Genomic DNA, 22,256 nt, shown 5'->3' on the forward strand with positions numbered 1-22,256 from the left:
GGGAATCGGCGTATGCAGGGTATGTGTGTGTGTCACAGCTGGATATACATACGTCAAAGGGTTAACTAGATAGCTCTGATAGGGTTAACTAGATACTGTAGCACATTTCTCCCGTCACCTCGTGTTTATGGGGCATTATATTTCAGCCACTAATTGTAATGGCCACGAGATCATGTCCTTTGATGCAGTATCTAAGTCTATAGCTGTTTATTCTCAGTGATTAGATGATACCATCCCTAATATTTCCGATTGTTTGACAGATAGTTAGTCCTTTAAGTATACTGTAATTGCTTATTGTATCTTGTATGATTTGTATGTCTTGTGTTCATATAGTACTTGTATATTCCACCCTCTCTGAGAGATGAAACAGTTTTGTGTTGTTTGCTCCCTGCGAAAGTTGTTGAGTACTTTCTTCTGCCAGAAGTGCAACCCTAAAGGCAGAGTCAGTCTAAAAACAGTTCCTGTTATCTGTACTCCCTGCCCCTCCCCTCCTGCTATGATCTGCAGCCTCTGACACATGTGTTGTTTCTATTCTAGTTTACAGAGTGTCAGTAACCAGTGTCTGCTCCGAGAGCTCTTCCTTCACCCCCTTTGTGACCACCCCAGAAGACTCCTGTAACAATGTCTTCAATTAACCAGAGTAGCATCAATCCTCCATGTGAGTATGGGCCCACACTGGGATCTACGTGACCTCCCACTTCTTGTAACCTCTTCACTACCAGAGACCTAGTTACAGTCCCCCTGTCCAACAGAGCTAGCAGTCTAGTACCTGGGGCACAAGCAGGACTGTAACAGTCACCAATACAGTTTTGCTATATGTTATGTCTATTGTACTGTCTTAATTTCCACTGTTTCAGGTACTTTGGAGTTAAACCAGTTCTAGGTATTAATATCTACAAAACGAATACATAGAAAATGTCACTTTTTCCGTCGTGTGATAAGTTTATGTACAGAATCAAGTCTTATGCGTTGTCTGCTATTGCTTTATCATGTGCCTCAGTCTACAGTATTATGGATATAACTGTGCAGGCGTATCCCAACAGACTGTAGTTCTGTTAGTTTGCAGCTAAGTGTGGAGAACAGAATTGCAGAGGAAGTGTCACAATTTTCTAAAAATATTCAGAAATATCACTGGGGATTAAAAGAATGACACACTGGGAATGCTGGATGGCAGGCACTTGGATTTATCTCTATGTGGAGTTACCAGGATGGATGTGAAACACTAGACAGATGCCAGGACAGTCACACTTCAATGGGATTGAAAGTTTTGACCTGGGTTAACTGTGTGTCATTTCTGCAGTTTGCCCAGCTGTAATCCCAGCAACACTGTGGCTGTCATTTTGAAGATCAATGTATGGTAGTAAATGCTTAGCCAAAAAGTCTGTTATTTACACACAGTGGGGATAATTTTATTAAGATGGGAGTTCTTTTCAAGATGGAGTGTTGCCCATAGCAACCAATCAGAATCGACTTATATACAGTATTTAGCACTTTTTGGAAGACAATAGATATAATCTAATTGGTAGCCCATAGCAACTTCCCATCTTCAATAGAACTTCCATCTTAGTAAATAAAGCCTGGTATTGTTTTTTTTTTATTTTTACCATTTGCAATGTACAGTACTTGGATATTCTATGGGCTTTTCAAATGCATCCATACAGTAAATCCATATGGATATAACTACAGTATATGCAATTCGAAACAGAATGCTACCTGAGTGTTATTAACTGTAGTGTGTGTGAGGCCTTCATCATCTAATTGTTGGAATATTGGTTGCATGCACATATGAACACTTTGACATTGTGGGGGAAATTTACTAGAGGAAATTTGTAAAAAAATAGGTGTATTTGTATCCAGAAATACACTTATTTTTGACATTAACTGTCCCGAAAATACGGCAATTCGTATTCGTATTGATAGCACATCAATACGAGTATGAATTGCCGTATTTTTGGGATAGTAAATGTCAAAAATAAGTGTATTTCTGGATACAAATACACCTATTTTTTTTACAAATTTCCTTTAGTAAATTTCCCCCTGTATATCAATTGCGCTTTCTACACACAGCGAACTAAATTTACAAATACCTTGGATTTGCACTTGTGCCCCTACTGTAGGTGGCTTGTCACGCGCATGTCTAATGGTGTGTACACACGGGGAGATTCCCTTGCTATTCGACTGCTATACTGCTAACTCTGTACTGTACTGACAATATAATCAAAATCTCATGCTGGATTGTACCGTGTGTACACAGCATAAGTGCACTCTATGTGGGTGATTCAGATTGGCTCGTATGTTCCTGAATTTGTTACACAGGCCAATGGTGCGGCTCTGCACATGGGTGTGTGCGATTAAATGCATGTGCAGGGCCACTGTGCGAGCGCCTATCATATGCGCCATGGTGTTCGCACAGAGGGGGGCAGGCAGTGGGCGGACAGCATTTCCTGGGCATGCCACCGAATACAGTGGGTACACCAAGAAAAAGATGGGTGTCCCCATGTGAACGAAGGCATATGGAAGCCTGCATGGGGTTGGCGCCTGACGTCACAGGACGTCAGCGCAAGTCCCATTCTCAGACATTTCCGAGGCAAATAAAACACAGTCTGGACCGACTTTTATTTGCGAATGCCTAAAATATTTTGTGGCTGTACGCTCACATTGGAATGGATGTGTGAGCATAGTGGATCGTATATTCACTTGGTAGGGGGCGAGCGTTCATTTGGCTGGTGGCGAAAGACTGCTGCTTATCTGATCTAGGTCCCCAGAATGCTTGGCCATGCTGGGAACTGTAGTGGACCAACAGAAGATTTAAACACTGCCTATCCAGTATGTACTTTTATGTTTGGGATGTGCAGGAGATAACTAAGCATCGCCCTCAGACACAGGAGGGAAAGGAAAAAAAGACTTTATTTGATAATATTCAGCTGACACAGAATTCTAGAAGAGATATCGACATAGTAATAAATCAGTTTAAAAGAAAATTCAATTTAGTGTGATGATTTTTAACACAGGGCAGAAAATGTTCAGCTGGGTAATAATGCCAGTGGAATATAAACACCTGAAAAGCTCAAATGTAGTCATATCACTTCTAATAGGAGTAATGCAGTTTCAGCAGATGAGGCCCTAAAATGACTGCAAACTTGATTCATCTTCAATCTGTAATAGGACCTATGGACACATGAGCCGGATTAAGGGCCACATAGAACTGGGGCTCAAAATGAAGGTCCTGTTATGAGAAGTGAAATCAGTGTGGGTGTGGCCAGTGACACATAGGCGTGTACACCCCCATACCTCCCAACTGTCACTATTACAGCGGGACAGTCCCGATTTTCGGGTCCTGTCCCGCTGTCCCACCCGCGGCAGGCATTGTCCCGCTGCGGGGGGTGGCAGTTGGGAGACCCCCCAATCTAATAGAATAGACGCTATGCGCACAGCGTCTATTCTCGTATGAAAATTAGGTTGTGACTAATTAGCATAAGCTGTGCCCTCATTTGCATATGCCCGCCCCCTTTTCGGGCGCTCGAGTGTCCCTATTTCACCAACACAGAAGTTGGGAGGTATGCACCCTTTAACTATCAGCCCCTATGCATCCCTAAATATGCAAGGGTAGCAGGATTGCCTCATTTTGAAAAGAAAATAGAAATATAATTTTAATACTTAGGTCAGAGTTCATTCGCACAGGTCCGATGTTTGCTCATGCTCAAATTGTTCGCTGGGTGCACGCACCCATCCTTGTGGGTGGAGGGCGGGAGGGTGGCAGGCTGGGCCATTAGCATATGGGAACGCCCAGCATTTCATGAGCGTTCCCATTAGAACGCTGCGTTTAAATATGCTTGCACTTTCCCCATCTTTCGATGGTCGGTGACCATCGAAAGATGTGGGTGGCTCCCACTAACATGCGAATGGAAGTTTATGTAAAATATCTATTCACATGCCATGCGAATGTATGTGCCCTGCGAATGGTGGGACGGCGTCCCACCATTCGCAAGGCGGGGTTTGGTGTACTCACAAGGCTGAGAACCAACCAAAATACCCCCCATATGTCTGCTGTGTGGCCAACTGCATGGGTGGCCATCATTAGGCTGTCATGATGGTATACGGACGTTAGGTCAACAGCACTAAGGTCAACATGCATTGGGTTGACCACTGAAGGTTGACATGAGCCAAGGTCGACATGTGGGAAGGTTGACATGGGCTTAGGTCGACATGTTATTAGGGCAACACAAGCATTAGGTCGACATGGGCTAGGTCGATTGTCAAAATGTCGACATGGGGTCGAATGTGTGAAAGCTTGCAATCTCCACTTACAGTAGCCTTAGCATGATTTTCATACTGCAGCATTTAAGGGCAAATGGGGGGCAATTGGGACCGTTCTAGGGTCTGCGCCTTTGGACTCAGAGTTACTGGACCCAGCAGATGGGATCTGATGGCCTGTGTGCGCAATTTTTCGGCTTACACAGACTGGCCGTGCAATGATGATCTGATGATGTCTTTGGAAGTAGCAGTCAGATCTCAGATGCGTTCAGGTGGTGTCTGTTTCCTACAGATGCCTGTCCTGATAAAAAAAAAAAAATGTTATCTTAGTTTCCTGTGCTTCCTTAGCTTCCTGTGCAATACTAACCAAACACATCGGAAGAGGTCCGGTATCCACAATATGTTCAGTGGATCAGCTTCATTCTACTTTGTCACATATTTGTGGATCACAATATACAGTGATCATATCACTTGACTGTGCACTGTGCGGCATACAGTAGTTGCCTACCCTCCTGCATTCTGCAGGAGACTCCCTGAAATAGCAGCAATCTCCCTCTCTCCCTCATTAGTCTAGCAATCTCCCTCATTTCACCTAGCACTGTTACATTTTAGGGAACAAAAGAATGAGAGATAGATACATTTACATTGAATCATCAGCACCATTTCCCAACACTTTATCAAGTACAGTATAGTAGGTGTTACTAACTGCTATGGGGCTCATCTACATTTGGATATGTCATTTTAAATTGCACACCCACGATTCTAGGGGCCACGTTTACAATCTTTTTTTCACAATCTCTCCATATATGGAACTAAACTTGCCTTTTGGGTGGAGCATGGGGCGCTTTGCAAAATTCTGTTAGCAACTATAATCTCCCTGAAACTAGTTTTCAAAAGTAGGCAAGTATGCTGTGCGATATGGTCACAGTGTGTGTGTGTGTGTGTGTGTCTGTGCACTGTCCGGCATGGTCACAGTGTGTATGTGTGTGTTTGTGCACTGTGCGGCATGGTCACAGTGTGTGTGTGTGTGTGTGTGTGTGTGTGTCTGTGCACTGTCCAGCATGGTCACAGTGTGTGTCTGTGCACTGTGCGGCATGGTCACAGTGTGTGTGTGTGTGTGTGTGTGTGTCTGTGCACTGTCCAGCATGGTCACAGTGTGTGTGTGTGTGTGTGTGTGTGTCAATATTTGCAAAATGCAGATTTAAAGTATGGAATGATGAAGCAAAGGCAGAGATTGAACATTGTATTACTGTGGCCCTGTGAAAAGTTGTTCTGCATCTAAACTCGATTGTGATTTTGCTTCTGATCAGTGCCAAGTCCACTTTATGTCAGAGCCGTTACAGCAGGAGACTTACTGTCCCGGGTAATACAATTAGATTGTAAGCTTTGTTCATAGTAATGGCCTCTTTGCAGGAGTGTAAAGGATAAAAAATATTAAGTATTTATAAATTTAGGCTTTTCATTTAAATTGATTTATAATTTACTATTATAATTACACCATAGAATATGCCAACCTGCCAACATAAATAACCATTGTCTATTGAGTGCGTATAAACCTAACATATGGATTTATTTATGCAGCATTCACAAATGCTAATCTTGACAGAACTGCATTAAATTACATTACATTTGGGGCCTGATTCTGGTTGTGAGGAAGACACATCCCCTCACATGCCGCCGCTGCAGGAGAAATCATTCGATGTTCGGTGACCATCGAATGATTTTTCCTGTCATTGCAAATACAATTTTATTTGCAGGCGCCGGGAGGAAGGCAGGGCGGGCAGCTGACATCATGTGATGTCAACCACCCTCCCCTGGCAGGCATTAGCCCGCCCGCGTACCCATAGGTATGCCCAATGTTTTCATGGGATGCCCATAAAACGCTGGGCATTCCCATGGCCCAGCACCACCACCACCGCCCTCCACTCCACGAACTTCTGATCAAATGAGCAACTCGCCGGGGCTGTTCACAGTCTAGACTATCGGGTAAGGGCCGAATTCGGATCACTATGGGGGATCCAGAATTGGCCCCTTGATTTCTTATGCCTACAGTGCCATCATTCTGTAATGTCTTTAAACCATACTTGCCTACTTTTGAAAACTAGTTTCAGGGAGATTATAGTTGGTAGTAGAATTTTGCAAAGCGGCCCCATTGAGGGGGGCGTGTCTAGTTCCATATATGGAAAGATTGTGAAAAGAGATTGTAAACGTGGCACCTAGAAGCGTTGGTGTGTACTGCTACATCTGAGAGGAATCTTTTAAAATGACTTATGCTGGGTACACACCAGGACGACTAGGGCCCGATCCCATCAATCTAGATCCAATTCCGACCAATTGGATGTAGATTGTGTGCTGATCGGGCCCTTTTCTGACCTGGTGTGGACCGATACCGATCCGATGCGCGGTCCCGCGGGTCGGTCGGTCGTTATTGAGATCCTACCTGCTGCAGGTAGGATCTCAATGACGACCATACAGCCGGGTGCGGGTCGGCATCGGATCGGACCCGCTCACGGTGCACATCGTGAGCGGGTCGTGCCCCCCCGCGTCATTGTGAGCGGGTCGGACGAGCCACTGACGACCCGCTCACGATGTGCATCGTGAGCGGGTCGTCCTGGTGTGTACCCCACATTATATACAAATGTAGATGAGCCTTAAAGCAGTTAGTAAGAGCTACTGTACTTGGTAAAGTGCTGGGAAATGGCTCTGATTCAATGTAAATGTATCTATCTCTCATTCCGTTTCTCCCCAAAATGTAACAGTGTAATGTGGGCTAGGTGAAATGCGGGAGATTCAGAGGCGGAACTACCATTGGTGCAGCAGGTGCATTGCACCGGGGCCCCGGAGGACTAAGGGGCCCACTGCTGCCATCCATTGCTGTGTGGCATATTGTGAACTTGGGTTGGGGTGGTGGAGGGGGGGGCATATTGCGTGTGGTTGCACCTGGGCCAACCACTCGCAAGTTCCGCCACTGGGGAGATTGCTAGACTAATGAGGGAGAGAGGGAGATTGCTGCTATTTCAGGGAGTCTCCTGCAGAATGCAGGAGGGTAGGCAACTATGCTTTAAACAGATGTGAAAGGTAAAACAGTTGCCAGTATAATTGTCTCAATTACTGGTAGCTTGGTTATACAATGCAGTTATCTGTTTCTTGGGTTTACTGGTCCTTTGGATAAGCAGGAGCGAGAGCAATGTGTTTAGCACACCCATGGTATAGCGTGATTGATGCTGCGCCATCCCACCAGCCTTATGTTCAGCTTCCCCCACACTCTCATGTACAGAGTCCTGGGGCTAACTGTACACACATTGTATTATGTTATGGAGCAGCTACCATCACACTCAATTAGCTTCCCATCTGTCCTTTAATGGCCCAACAGTCAATCTTCTTGTAATCCAAACAGGATATTCCTGCATCCTGTCTCAATCCTGTGTGGATCCTGGGCGTAGGTTTACTTACACTTAAAAAAAAAGCATGATGTTGTGTTTAAAAACACAGAACATTTCTGTGAGACAATCATCTGAAGTGCAGTAGGTCAACTCTTTCTCTCTATTTTTTTCTGGGCGAGATCATGCTGTAAGCTCTTAGGTCAAGTGCAACCTAAAAACAGAGAGAGCGATCAATTCTGTTTATTTTATGTAAGCCATGTTGTGGATTATTGTTGTCACAGTATGAAAGGAGACGCATCCGCCACAGAGAATACACATACAAGAGCAGATGAAGTTCATCTGTGGCATGCCAGCTGTTTAGGAAGTAGACATACCAGCATTTTCTTCACCTGTTTGCATGTTTCACTCTTTATGTACACCTCTTTATCTTAAAGTACCAACCAACCAGCTCATGTCGTTTTTCAAATAGTCTGTAACATGGCAGTTAGGAGCTGATTAATACATTATCTCTGTACACTGAGGGTTTATTCTGGTCTGTTTGCTCGCATGCAAATTCATATGCGATCGCAATGTTTTTATCTGCGCATGTCTATTTCTGCGCATGTGCCAGCGGCCACGGTGAACAGAGGGTTCGCCGTGCGCTCGCACCCACAACAGCGGGTAGTTGTGCCCATGGTTTCGATGTCATTTCCATGGTAATCACCCAGTGACGTGGGTGCTGTGGGCAATGTCAGCTGCCTGTCATTTTTCCCTTAGGAATACATTCAAAGCTGAGACACCTGTCTTAGTATATCGAGTTCCTTACACATCATTTGATGGTTGGCGACCATATAAAGATGCAGGTGTTTCCCCAGCTGTGCGGGGGAATTCACCCTGCGAAGGGGAGCGGCAGCATATGCGAGTGGCAGACGAGTGAAAAATTACACACATTGCGATTCAAGCAGAATATCTCTCTCCCTTATCTCTCTCCAAGGCTTAGTACATAGACCCCCAAAATCATGTATGCATTTGTCATATAGGCAAACTTCAACAAATTGTTCTCAAGTGTGTCGCCAGAGCCAGAGATGCATTTTTAACTCTACACCCTGGGGCATTCCACATTGAAAATATTTGGCATCGGCATCAGGTCTCTCATGTGTTCTGCAAGCAGATAAGCCTGGCGCAGACTATGTACTTCAAATGTGTTTTATTTTTGTACTCCAAACCTCAAGTACCACCAACAGCAGTGTGCATGAATTGATTTTTTTTATGTGGGGGCTGATGTGATTTTTTTTGATCATGTGGGGGCCAATGGGTTTTTTTTTTTTCCCTGTGGTTGCAATTGTGTGTGCATTTTTCCATGAGGGGTACTGATGGTGTGCCTTAGCAATTTTAAAATCTTGTTTGCTGTGCCACAAGTTGAAAAAAGTTTAAAATCACTGAGATAGATGATGTGTAGTTTAAGGTTGTTTATGTCCTTGTCCCACTGCAAGAAAACGTTATAAAATAGTTGTACAGTGCAGTACTGTATCTCAATTATGTGGCACTGTAAACAGTACCCAGTCATTATTAAATCATTATCTTACAGTAAATTTAATATACACCATTGGTTTAAATCTAATATACAGTACACATTTATATATACCCATGGCTTAAAGTGGTACTGGAGAGGTGATGGAACTACCGTATATACTCGAGTATAAGCCGACCCGAATATAAGCCGAGGCCCCTAATTTTACCCCAAAAACCTGGGGAAAATCATTGACCCGAGTATAAGCCTAGGGGAGGCTCTGGTGACCCCTGGAAGGGTGGGAAGCTCAGGCTGCAGCTGTGTGAGGGGGACCCAAGGGGCCACAGTACCCAGTAACTGCACAGTGAGGGACCACATGGAGGAAGAAAGCATCCAGGCAGGTGTGATAGCACGTCCAGCACTAGGGACAGAGGACCAGTACCCACTGAGGGTCCAGTATCAGGGACAGAGTAGAGGGTACCTTACACCTTGAGGGACTAGAGGGGGTACCCAGCACCAGGACTAGAGGCAGACAGTGAGGGAGCAGCACCACAGTAGACCCCTGGGGCACAGGGCAGGGAGCAGAGCCCAGCTGGGGACAGTAGGTGGGTCAGTCCCCTCCATCTCCCTGACATAGGGATCTGCAGCACTAATAGAACAGATTCCGGCAGCACCCACCTGGCACAGGAGACAACCGCCGACGTCCATGTCAAGACGGTGTGAAGCGCAGGCAGTCTGAGCCCCAGGAAGAGCAGGCCAGTGAGAAGATGCTCCAGCATCTTTGTCACCCCGACCGACGTGCTGCGGGAGGTGGGCGGAAGGGAGGCGGGCTCCCACGGAGGTTGCTGCTGGTCTGGGCTGTGTGCGGCCTGTTCTTAATAGTGGGCGTGCTGTTTTACGCGTCCCGGCTGTCGCACATCCCGGCCCGGCACTTCCGGCAGTGGCAGCTGCGTCCTCCCTTCTCCCTGTGTCCCTGCAAGGTAACCCTCACTCGAGTATAAGCCGAGTTGGGTTTTTTCAGCACAAAAAATGTGCTGAAAAACTCGGCTTATACTCGAGTATATACGGTAATCCCCCCTGTCGTAACCCCCCACCCCCCCGCCCCCTCCACACACACACACCGCATTAGGTGTAATTCCCATTACACCATACATTAGCACAATTATATCACGTTACAACGCATGTAGTGCCCCTTTGCAGTAGTAACCAGTATACATGTTATTGCTTCACAGTAGTGTCCCTTATACACATTGGGCCTTATTCTGGTTAGGTCGGTGAAACGTACGTACGGTCCGTCTCACCATACGTTTTCCGTACGCTCACGGTGAGCGAAAGTCCACCCACACAACAGCCGCACACGGACGGTCACAAACACCGACAATGGGGAGTGGCGTACACTTGAGCGTACGCCACCGTGTACAGACGGATCTCCCTCTTAGCCACCAATACCTGGCGTACATCAGAGTGTACGCCAAAGTGCACTGACGGATCTTGTCCGTTTTCACACCGACACCTTCCGACATCTGAGCGTACGCCACAGTGCAAGTAGAAATTGAGTCCAAAAATATCATTGTTGCTCTTAGAAGTGGTTTATGTGTATTTTTCCTAAGAAAAAACTGGTATGTTTGTGTTACAGTGAAAAAGTTGACACATGTCGACTTCTGTGAATTGAGTGTCCTGCTTTTTATAGTATACAAAAACACTTTCTGATTTGGTGTAGATGGTTATAAAATAACTACCTTGACATATATAAGCAGGTCTTACAATGAATATTACCTAAAATTAAACCAACCTTGACATGTTGAGAAGTGTAGAAAGATAAGCTTCCAATGTATTTGAGGGCTGTGTGTGGCTTGCAGGTAGTGAAATAGCCTGCAGCATAGCTTATTACATTCAGGTGTATGTGTTTGACTAGTAATCAGCGTTAATTAGTGGACCCAGGCGTCCGCTCTCATACGGTATCTCTAGGGGTGGTCTGAAGCTATCTTTGGCCTGTTTTTGGGCAAAAATGCATGGTGCGTTCGCCGATCGAGGCGGTTTTGGCACCGTGCATTTTGTGTGCACACCCCCGTGTACGCCCATGTTTACGCCCAGTTTTCCTCATTATTTTGGCAGCTCCCCTAAAAGCGCCCACTTGCCTCCCACAATGACCGTGCTCTTGCGGACAGGTTTTTTCGCACTGAGAGACCCAACCGTGAGCGGTGTGAGGGCGCCGCAAGTGCACATTGCGAAAGCTACGCATGCGCAGATGAAAAAAAAACAAACGATCCGCCCGCATACGGTCCCACCGTACCAAGCAGAATAAACCCCATTGTCCTCAGTAGTGTCCCTTATAGACACTTCCTATAGTAGTCTGAATAGGTCCCATAATGTCCATAAAAGCTCAGCTTACACACATAATGCCCACAGTAGTGCTCCTTATACACATAGGGGGTGATTCAGGTTAGTTTGCTAAAAAAAAAAAAGAAAATCTGTGCAGAGTAGATAATGGCTGCTTTATATTTGCACTGCAATTTAGATTTCAGTTTTAACACCCCCCTCCCAAATGTAACTCTCTCTGCACATGTTACATCAGCCTCACCTGCAGTGCACATGGTTTTGGCCATTAAAGGAGTTTTCTTTTGCAAACCAACCTGAATCACCCCCACAATGTCCACAATAATTTTGCCCACTTTACATACTGGACCTTATTCAAGTCTGTTCGCTCGCATGGGAATTCACATGCAAGCTTGATGTTTTCTAAATGCGTATGCACCTTTCTGCGCATGTGCTGGGTGCATGCGTCCATGGCTAACAGCAGATTGTGGCCAGTGGGCGGGCGGGTGGGCGGCCAGGGGACTTGCCCATGGGAACGCCCAGAGTTTCATGGGCATTCCAATGAAAACGCTGGGAATTCCCATTGAAATCTCCCGGTGACTTGGCGTCAGGGGTGGGTAGCTGACATCGGATTTCAGCTGCCCGCCGACTTCAGAATGCCCATGCATCCCTAAGGTTGCTCTGAGCCATTCCATGGTCGCAACCAGTGTGTGCCAACACAGGCTGCGAATGGGTGCAAATTTGCAGCTTAGTGAATAAAACCAGAATAACCCCAAGATACACATCATTCCTTATCACTTTAGCAGCTCACTGCCCATGTCTTTCTAGTAGCTCCATGCTCTGAGTCCCTCCAGCTGCTTCCCTGACTCTGTGTTCATCCAGCCTCCTCTCACCCTGTGTTCAGCATGCACTGAGCCTGGACCTCTAGTGACTCTTAGTTGCCTTTCTTCAGTTCAGAGGCAGTGATGGCATGACATCACAAACATAGTGCCAGAAAAAAGGAAGATGCTGGGACCTGAGGAGTGGATGAAGTGTTCCAGTGAGTTCCAGCATTGGCAGGCCACTGTTGGAACAACTAGAACATGCGGATGGTGGAAATGGCTGCAGCTCATCAGGGATGCCAGTGCCACTTGCATCATCAATTTATATGGGTGGTGGGGCAGGCTATACCGTTGGAATGACTGTGCAGGTCCGTAGGGGAACTATTTCCACCTACTATTACTGGTGGTGGCCACCACCCACCCGTCAAACCGTCTGCCCCACACATTTACTCACACAGTAGGGAACGGGGCAGGCGGACAGTATCGGGGATGCTGGGGTGCTGCCGACGGCCTGTGCAGCGTGACCTCTGACCATGCCACGCTGTGCACGCACACTCTAATCCCAAAACCCCAGGATTGTGAACTGCAATCAATTTTCGGGCCACATCCCAGGATCCCGTTGATTGGCTACCCTATGCACATCTCTATACCAGCATCCATGTCCAATTAGCACTGCATGTAAGAAAGTACCCCTCCAGGATCAGTGCCTTTACTGGCTGTGACCTAGTGACTGGGGACATCAGCCACACCCAGGGCCGTGACTAGGGAGGTGCAGAATTTTATCTTGATTGCTGCAGGCTAGTATTTTACTTTAGAAAGTTTTATCTTGATTGCTGCAGACTAATATTCATTTTTCAAATTAAGGAAATTGTTAATGAAGTCTGTCGCGGCAAGTCTTACCACATGCCTACCTAGCAGTGAATACTACTTGCCCATGCTGGCAGCTCATTGTTCTCGGATTGAGATGCATGTACGGCCAATGGAGAATGCAGTTTACAACATCCATGAGTGCGCATCGTCAGCGACATAGAGCATACACACCAGAATACTAGTACGCTGGGTATTGGGGCCCATTTACCATTGAATATCTGCGGCCAATTCCCAGATTTCAGGGGCTAGCCGCAAATATTAAATATCGACCAAATGTATCTAGGAGTTACCGCAGCAAGAATCTCCGATACAGTACTTGCTGCGATCCCTCCTTTCCCACCAGCAGCCACATCAATAGTGGGCAGAATAGCATTGGCTCCTGCAGCCACTGCCATTCTAAGATGGCCAATGGGCTGCATTCTGCACTGCCGCAGTGTGGTCTGCAGGGTTAGCTTAGGGTCAGCGCTAACCAGGTATGCACAGAAACACACCCCAGCAGTTTGCAGGCAGAGCTCTTTTCCCTGCCTCTGCCCCTACTTAAAATTCACATTACCCAGGTGCTGCTGCTGCAGATTGCCATCACTAATATATGCTGCTTTTTGGCACCCCCTGATATCCAGTGCCCAGGGCACATGCAGCCTTAGAGCTTCCCTACCCCCCAGTTGTGGCCCTGCTATATAATCTAAATAGGACTGTACAATTATTGCTCTATATACATTACAGCTCCCCCTCGGCGGAGAGCGGCATATTAGAATATACAGTAGATGGCATGTTATTGTACGCCGTGGGCTCCTGGAATCCAGCCTGCATCTGATGAAATCCTTTCTGTGCAGCTGTCAATCTGGGTGATGTCTGCCTTGCCTGGCTTAGCCCGCCACATTGCTGTGTGCAGTTGTGGGGCCATGTGGTATTCTTGATTTACTTGGAAAGTGCTGGCTTTCTATTCTTTGAACACATTGTGCTAAATGCATAAAACATCCCAGGGGTCTCTTTTTCCATTAGTTCATAAAATTAATAGTCTAAATTCAATTAAAGCTGGCTGAGACCTGGAGGGCAACGTGCCCAGAGGTTTGAGAGAAAAGAGCAAGGAACAGACAAGACAATATAATATCTTACCCTCTGCCTGCATAAAAAGCATTTTCCCCGCTGATTTTCAGGGTCCATTTTTCTAACCTTTTCTGTATTAACTCAGATTGCAGTGAAATGGTGTGAAACCAGGAAAAGGCGATTTAAGGAACTTACAGAGAGAGAGAGCCGTATGGCATTTGCTCTCTATTTTAGATGATATTAAGGCTCTTTTAGTGGGTATTTATAGTTATATAATTTTAAATACCCTCAGACCGAAGGCCGCCAGGCACACTGCACTGTTTTTTGTTATTACCTGGGGACTCTGCTTATAAGCTATTTAGGGTGGTGATGGGGAGATGCTATAGAGCAGTGGTTTTCACCATTTTTCTACTTGTGAAACACCAAACAAGATGTTAAAATTGCCAAGGCACACCATTAGCCCCCACAGGGAAAAACACATTGGCCCCCACAGGATAAAAAAAAAACAAATATATTATGGGCTATTCAATCCTGACCGCTATTTCCGCTGGAGGAAATAGCGGCCATTGCATATTCAGCGCTGCTGTTACTGACAGCATTAAGGCAGTTTCTGTCAAAACAGATCCGACGTTAAAACAAGTTTGATCAGCTTTGTCGGATAGAGACGCGTATTATGGAATTCACAGCCGTTTTTTTGACAATCCGCAGCCGTTTTTGCCGATTTGTGGACTTTCTGACACTCGACATTCAGTACATTGAATACCAATTGTTGAATTTCTGTTGGAAGGAATGAAACGTTCTGACAGTCGGAACCCGGGATTGAATACCTCCCATTGGCTCCCATATGAAAAAACAATAACACTGGTCACCAATGGTAACAAAAATAAAATACATTGGTCCTCACATGAAAACAAGATACCAGTGTAAAACAGTTGAACTGGTGGTGGTGGGGGCTGTAAACTGGTGTGGCATACCTCCCAACATGACCCACTCCAGGAAGGACACAATGCTCTGTTCCTGGACTTTCCTCTTAATGTATGATTGCTGTCACCTGTGCAGAACAGGTAAATTGATAAGAAAGGTGCTTCAACACAGGTGATGGCAATTATAAATTAAGAGGGAAGTGCAGAAACAGAACAATGTGTCCCTCCTGGAGAGGGTCATGTTGGGAGGTATGGTGTGGACATCAATAGATCTGGTGGCACACTTGATAAAATCTCAAGACAAGCTAGTGTGCCATGGCAGAGTGGTTTAAAAACACTGCTATACAGTAGTGATTAGTAATGCGAAAATGCCTGACATGTTCCCAGAGTAATGAGACCACTTAATTACCCTATTTAAGAAGTGGGGGGTGCTCTTTCTGGCCCAGGGCATCAAAATATTTGGTTACCGCTCTATTTCTAATCAATTTCCCACTTCCAAGGTGGTTCAAAAGGTTCACAATGGCAATGTCAATTTTGAGAATGTTGTAATGTCAAAACCATAATGTTGACAGTTATGTTGGCATAGTTGAAATGTAGACATTAGGGATAGGCAGCAGGTGGGATATACTACTCGTGCTGTGCTGTCTCACACTCATCATTTAACCACTGAAGGTGTAGCCTATAATTAGATGAGTGGTCAAAAATCAGGATGCGTGCTCCAGTTCCTGCACCTGTGACCACCTGCACCTGCGTGCTCCAGTTCCTGCACCTGTGACCACCTGCGTGCTCCAGTTCCTGCATCTGTGACCACCTGCGTGCTCCAGTTCCTGCACCTGTGACCACCTGCGTGCTCGAGTTCCTGCACCTGTGACCACCTGCGTGCTCCAGTTCCTGCACCTGTGACCACCTGCGTGCTCCAGTTCCTGCACCTGTGACCACCTGCGTGCTCCAGTTCCTGCACCTGTGACCACCTGCGTGCTCCAGTTCCTGCACCTGTGACCTCTTGCACCATATATATTACCATATCAGCCTAAGTTTGGGGTGCAAGGCCACACCACTAACCATGAGGTCATATCCTCTACACTTTTTCCATGCCCCTTTTCCGATGCACATGCCTTCATTTCACATAGAACATGCTGCAAAGTAATGCTGTATGCATGAAGAATTTGGTAAAGGACGGCTCTTGCGGTAGGAGCCATCCTCTGCGGTGAAAGGACCTCACGGTTTTGGACTCCAGAGTCCTATCTGCTCCAGTGATGTGTGCGCCGCCGGGGATGCTGGGAAGGATCTGGTTGGATCCCTTCACAGCAAAGCAGATTTGAAATCGCATTGACCACCGCAGCCAAGCCCTGGAAGTTACCAAATTCCGGGCTTTGTGCATATTCGGACTGCGGCCAAACCTCCAAAAACTGAATTTTCTGAGGTTTGGCTGCATTTTTTACTTTCCTGCACCTTGCCTATGGTAAAAGCTAATGATTGTGTCGTTTTTTGTGTAAAGCCTAGCAAATAAGACTGTATTGTACAAATTGCATTTAACATACAGAAAAGAAAGAGCAATGTACTGCACATTTGATTAATACTGAAATATTAGGATAATTTATCCAGGGAAAAATCATTAAAAGATGAACAGGGAAAGGAGAGACTGCTCTAGCTGTGACAGGGTTAAGATTAGAGTTTCAGCTCCTTTCTCACCTAGAGCTTTTTGCCCTAATGACATGGGCCTTCTGCCATGACTTCACAGTACAGCAGAGGTATTAAGGATTCACCCACATGCCTGTTATCTTCCCAGCTAGACATTACTTCAAGCAGCTCTGATAACTCCTGAGGAGGAGCTGAGCTGTTTATCAGCCGTGTGCAGAAGGCGTCAGGGAGGGAAGCTTAGAGGCTGGCCTTTGAAGTGAGCCCTGGGAATATGTTGAGTTTGGTACCAGCAACAGATAAGGGCCATGTCCGTGTTTGCAACCTTGCTACTCCCATCCTCAACACAGCCTACAGAGGAATTTATTTGATCACTTACAGTAGTAAATGCATTTCATTTCACTTACACAGTTAATAATCACATTATTTCACACAAATACTGCTAAAGATACTCGTTTTTGTTGGTATCCTCATAAAAATGCTTGCAGACTTCTGGAAGGGTGAATGCTTAAACACATAATAAATTAAGCCCCAATTTCTTTATTATTAATATATTTTTTATTATTATTATGGTATGCCCTTATGCTGCCTGCCTACTACTTAATGAAAGAAGCTGTGCCTGTTTGGAGACGAATCACCCCAGATTGTTCCCTGATGGCAAGAGTTAAGGGACATTCACATGTTGAGATTTGTGTTAGCATATTGTGCTAAGGGATTTAGGTGATTTCCCTTGGACTTCCCGGTGTGTCTGGATCTCTATTACACGTGTTGAGATTTGTGCTAAGCAAATTAAAAAAAAGTTACCTTAAATAGTAGATCGCTATCACTATATCTGTTTCTGTACTCACATAGAGATTTAAACTCAATTACTGATCGATCTAACTAGATTTTGACTGCATGCACACATTAATTATCTGAGCCGGTGATAGCATTGAGTGGGTCCGTGCATCGATGTTGCTATAGGGTGTACACACAGAGCGATTTGTGCTTAATTTCTAAACGATCTACACAGATTGCTTAGAAAGTAGGATAAAATTGGAACCTATGTATGCCTCTTTAGGATACACATAGGGAGGGGATGCTGGGGGCTGAAAGGAGCAAGGATGAGTGGAGGCTGACCATGAAGGAGGGAGAAGGGAGTGGAGCAAGACAGAAGAGAGTGACCCTAGGGCCACGTAGGAGCGCTGAGATATTCTACTATTGCAATTAGAGATGAGCGGGTCCGGATCTCTGGGATCCGTCAGATCAGAATATCGTGATCCGATTCTGTTCGGGAGTTCCCGCCTGAATTCCGGACCGAAAACGAGGCAAAACGTCATCATCGCGCTGTCAGATTCTCGCGGGACCGGGATATTATAAAAGACACACGCGCGCCCCGCCATCTTCACTCTAGGAGAGGGTGGGTGGGAAAATCCGTGCTCTGTGCTCCGTGCCCTGTGCTCTGTGCCCTGTGTTGTAGTGATTTATGTAGGCCTGAGCCCTGTGTTGTGTGATTTAACTAACTAGGTGCTGCAGTGCTCACACGCAGGGGCTGCAGTGCTGCTGAGTGTACACACTGTGTACAGGGGCTGCAGTGTCCATAATACAAGGGGATGTGTCCAGTGTGTCGGTAGCTGTGTCCACTGTCCACGGGCTGTCCTGTGGCCCGTGCCCTGTGCCCTGTGTTGTGATTTATTTAGCCCTGAGCCCTGTGTTGTGTGATTTAACTAACTCTGTGCTGCAGTGCTCACACGCAGGGGCTGCAGTGCTGCTGAGTGTACACTGTGTACAGGGGCTGCAGTGTCCATAATACAAGGGGCTGTGTCCATTGTCCAGTGGCTGTGTCCAGGGTGATGGGCTGTATCCAGTGTCCAGTGTAACGGGCTGTGTCCAGTGTAACGGGCTGTGTCCAGTGTGACGGCCTATATCCATTGTCCAGTGTGACGACATATATCCATTGTCCAGTGTGACGGCACATATCCATTGTCCAGTGTGATGACATATTTCTAGTGTCCAGTGTGACGACATATATCCAGTGTGACGACATACAGTATATCCAGTGTCCAGTGTGACATATATCCATTGTCCAATGTGACAACATATATCCATTGTCCAATGTGACAACATATATCCATTGTCCAGTGTGACAACATATATCCATTGTCCAGTGTGACAACATATATCCAGTGTCCAGTGTGATGACATATCCAGTGTCCAGTGTGACTACATATATCCATTGTCCAGTGTGACGACATGTGTCCAGTGTGACAAATATACAATGTCCAATGTGACATACATCCATTGTCCAGTGTGACGACATATATCCAGTGTCCAGTGTGACGACATATATCCAGTGTCCAGTGTGTGAAGACATATATCCAGCGTCCAGTGTGAAGACATATATCCAGTGTCCAGTGTGACAACATATTTCTAGTGTCCAGTGTGACGACATATTTCTTGTGTCCAGTGTGACGACATATTTCTAGTGTCCAGTGTGACGACATATTTCTAGTGTCCAGTGTGACGACATATTTCTAGTGTCCAGTGTGACGACATATTTCTAGTGTCCAGTGCGACGACATATTTCTAGTGTCCAGTGTGACGACATATTTCTAGTGTCCAGTGTGACGACATATTTCTAGTGTCCAGTGTGACAACATATTTCTAGTGTCCAGTGTGACGACATATTTCTAGTGTCCAGTGTGACGACATATTTCTAGTGTCCAGTGTGACGACATATTTCTAGTGTCCAGTGTGACGACATATGTCCAGTGTGACCACATATATCCAGTGTCACCCTGTCTGCCCCTGCAGAGCCGCTCTGCTTCCAAGATGTGCCAGGTTGTAAGTGTAAGGTCCACATGTATGTGATGCCCACTGCTGTCGTTTAGCTTAGTCATCCAGTTACCTCGGTATAACCTTTTTGGCCCAACTACAGTAAATGAAAACAATTTTGTGAGCTGTGAAGTGATCAAAATTGACTAGAAATGAGTGGAAACTAATGTTATTGAGGTCAATAATACTTTAGGGGCAAAAACAGGCCGAAAATCACTTATTTTAGCAATTTTTAGCATTTTTCCAAAAAAATCCAGATCCAAAACCCGCAAGGGTGGTTTTGCCAAAACCAATCCAGATCAAAAACCCGAAAAAGGGGCCGCCGCTCATCTCTAATTGCAATATATTGATACGTGTAACTTTACTGCCGGGCAAGACTGCTGCCGCTTTTAAAAAGGATGTGTAGCCTTTTATGGGAAATACAAAAGAGAGAAAAAAAATGACCCAAAAAGACAAGGGTCATTTGGCCCATGAAGGGTCGCTGTCACTTTAAGAAGCGCAGTCTTGTCAGGACAAATGATTATTCATTCAGAGTTAATAAACATGAGTATTACAATTACTAATACATGGTATAGAAGTGCACTTCATAACAAAAAAAACATACAAGACAGACAACATATAACATATACTATTGGCAATAAAGTGGAGCAAGTAACAGATTGACTGATAGAAGAGTTAGTAGAAAGTTGCAATGCTGTGCAGATACACCATACAATCAAAAGGAGATGTGACCCAGTGAGTGGCGATGGGTCACAGTAGAAGTCCATAGGCATCCCACAATGCGGTGAAAACCCAGATAACGGGGTTTTTACCGCATTTTTAGTTTAGCGAATCCCACCTATAAAATGCCTCCAGTTTGCCATGATCGCTTTATATTTGAGACATGTCCACTTTGCAGTGGATAGAACAACTACTACACCACACAGGTTGCACAGCGGGGTGGGAGAGTGAGCACGCAGGAGGGCACCAGGGAAGACAGCCAGACGTGCACACTAGACTGTAGTGAACGTGGCGTCCACCTGGCCGTCCTTATATACATATACTGACGTTTTTGTGACGTTGTCCGGATCTTGCGAGATCCGACAGCGGGATCTCATGGGCGCCAGAAAGGCGTGCTCCGAGTCTGGGCAGGAAACAGGCTCGTGAACACGTTCAGATAGAAGGGTGTTTGTGGGTGTCCGGATTCCCGGAATCCGGACGTGCTCATCTCTAGATAGAAACACATGCCATCCCAAGCACTAGACCACAATAAAGGTGATTTTGCTGGCACTGTGAGAGGTAGGCATGTGGACCTTGTTGGTTGTTGCCCTATTGTTGCTAATTGCACAACCATCATTGCTCTGACCAATAGATTTAAATGGCAATAAAAATAAGTTCTAAACAAGGCTTGCTTAGCATTTATTTGTATTGTTTTAAATCCGATGGTCAAAGATATTGAGCATACTTAATTGTGTTGCTCTGCTGTGGGGTAATGACAGTAAAGTTGAATCTAATCAATTCTAATATTGTTACAAATACGCTGGTTACCGTTAATGCACCACTTTTTCACACGCTCCGGCTCCTGCCATGTGGTAAAACCCTGCACGCCCAAAAGCCGTGCCGGACACAGTAGTAAATAATGGACACAATTTTGTCCATTCACACGTGACGGCCATGGCCCGGTTGCAGCTGGATGCCACCACTGGAAAGGACGGCTGCCAGGCTGTGGCCATCCCCTCCATTGTAAACTTCTTAGTGGGGCACGGCTTCTTGGCTGTGCATGGATTCGCCACCCGGCAAGAGCCGGAGCGTGTGAAATAGCCCTATGGGTCTATTTTTTATCTATGGAGAAATGGATGATAGAGGTAGAGGCTTTGATTTTCAGTGCAAACTAACTGCATCTCACGATGATGTCAATGAGGTCCTGCTCCGTGGCAAAGGTTTTGCTGAAATTGTATCTGAAATCACTATTCGTGTATGTGGGCATTAGCCACTCTGGTACAGTACTATAGTGCTTTCTACTCTATATTTGCTACAGTGCTAGGCTTCTAGCTTACTGAGGAGCCCTGGGGTGGTTGTTCGGTAATGATCGCATTATGATTATGTATTTCACCCCATCTAACAGTGCTAATTCAGTTCCTATTACAGGGCGATGAAGAGATACAGGGGTAGATTTATCAGGTCGTGGAGTGAGATATAAGTACTCCAACTTATGTGATTGTTATCAAATTAAAATATGCATTTTAAATTAAACATTGTAATAGCAGATGTGTGACCCCAAGCATGTTCTGATGTCACGTAATACTTATACTTCTATGTAATAAATAAAGACACAGAGACTTGGATTTGGCAGAACAGTTGTTAGCTGAATTTTATTTAGAAATAATTTTTAAGCTAATTTTTATTATTAATTTGTTTTGTTTAATTTTATTTTAGTTTTTTAATGGTGGCCAAGAAAAGAGCGGCTTTTAACTAAGCTCCACCCCAACTCCCATGCGTAATTCGCCTAACATAGGAAGCGGTATCCACTCAACCCACAGCACTGGCTGCCCACCCCTCCGGGTGGGTTCGCCATCCCCGGTCGGGTAATCTAGCGAAGGCCTAAGCCAAATGAGAGGCGAGCGCACCGCAACATGACCAAATACGCAATAACATAACTTAATAAACCTCTTAAATCTATAACTTGCCGCTCTTTCCCGCCTATCAGCTAACGCAATTAAAC

General features: G+C 45.6%; 1 protein-coding gene across 1 annotated transcript in view; it reads left to right on the top strand.

Annotated features, from left to right (window-relative positions):
• Positions 1-503: 503 nt before the first annotated feature.
• The window catches only part of GYPC (glycophorin C (Gerbich blood group)), a 40,441-nt gene continuing 18,688 nt past the window's right edge, over positions 504-22,256 (top strand). The window contains exon 1 of the mRNA XM_083153659.1: positions 504-658. Within this exon, the coding sequence (XP_083009785.1) occupies positions 622-658 (37 nt within the window). The 5' untranslated portion in view covers positions 504-621. The remainder of the gene's footprint in view (positions 659-22,256) is intronic.

This window comes from Crinia signifera, chromosome 7, assembly GCF_055691185.1.
Source record: "Crinia signifera chromosome 7, ASM5569118v1, whole genome shotgun sequence".
In the NCBI taxonomy this organism is placed as follows: Eukaryota; Metazoa; Chordata; class Amphibia; order Anura; family Myobatrachidae; genus Crinia; species Crinia signifera.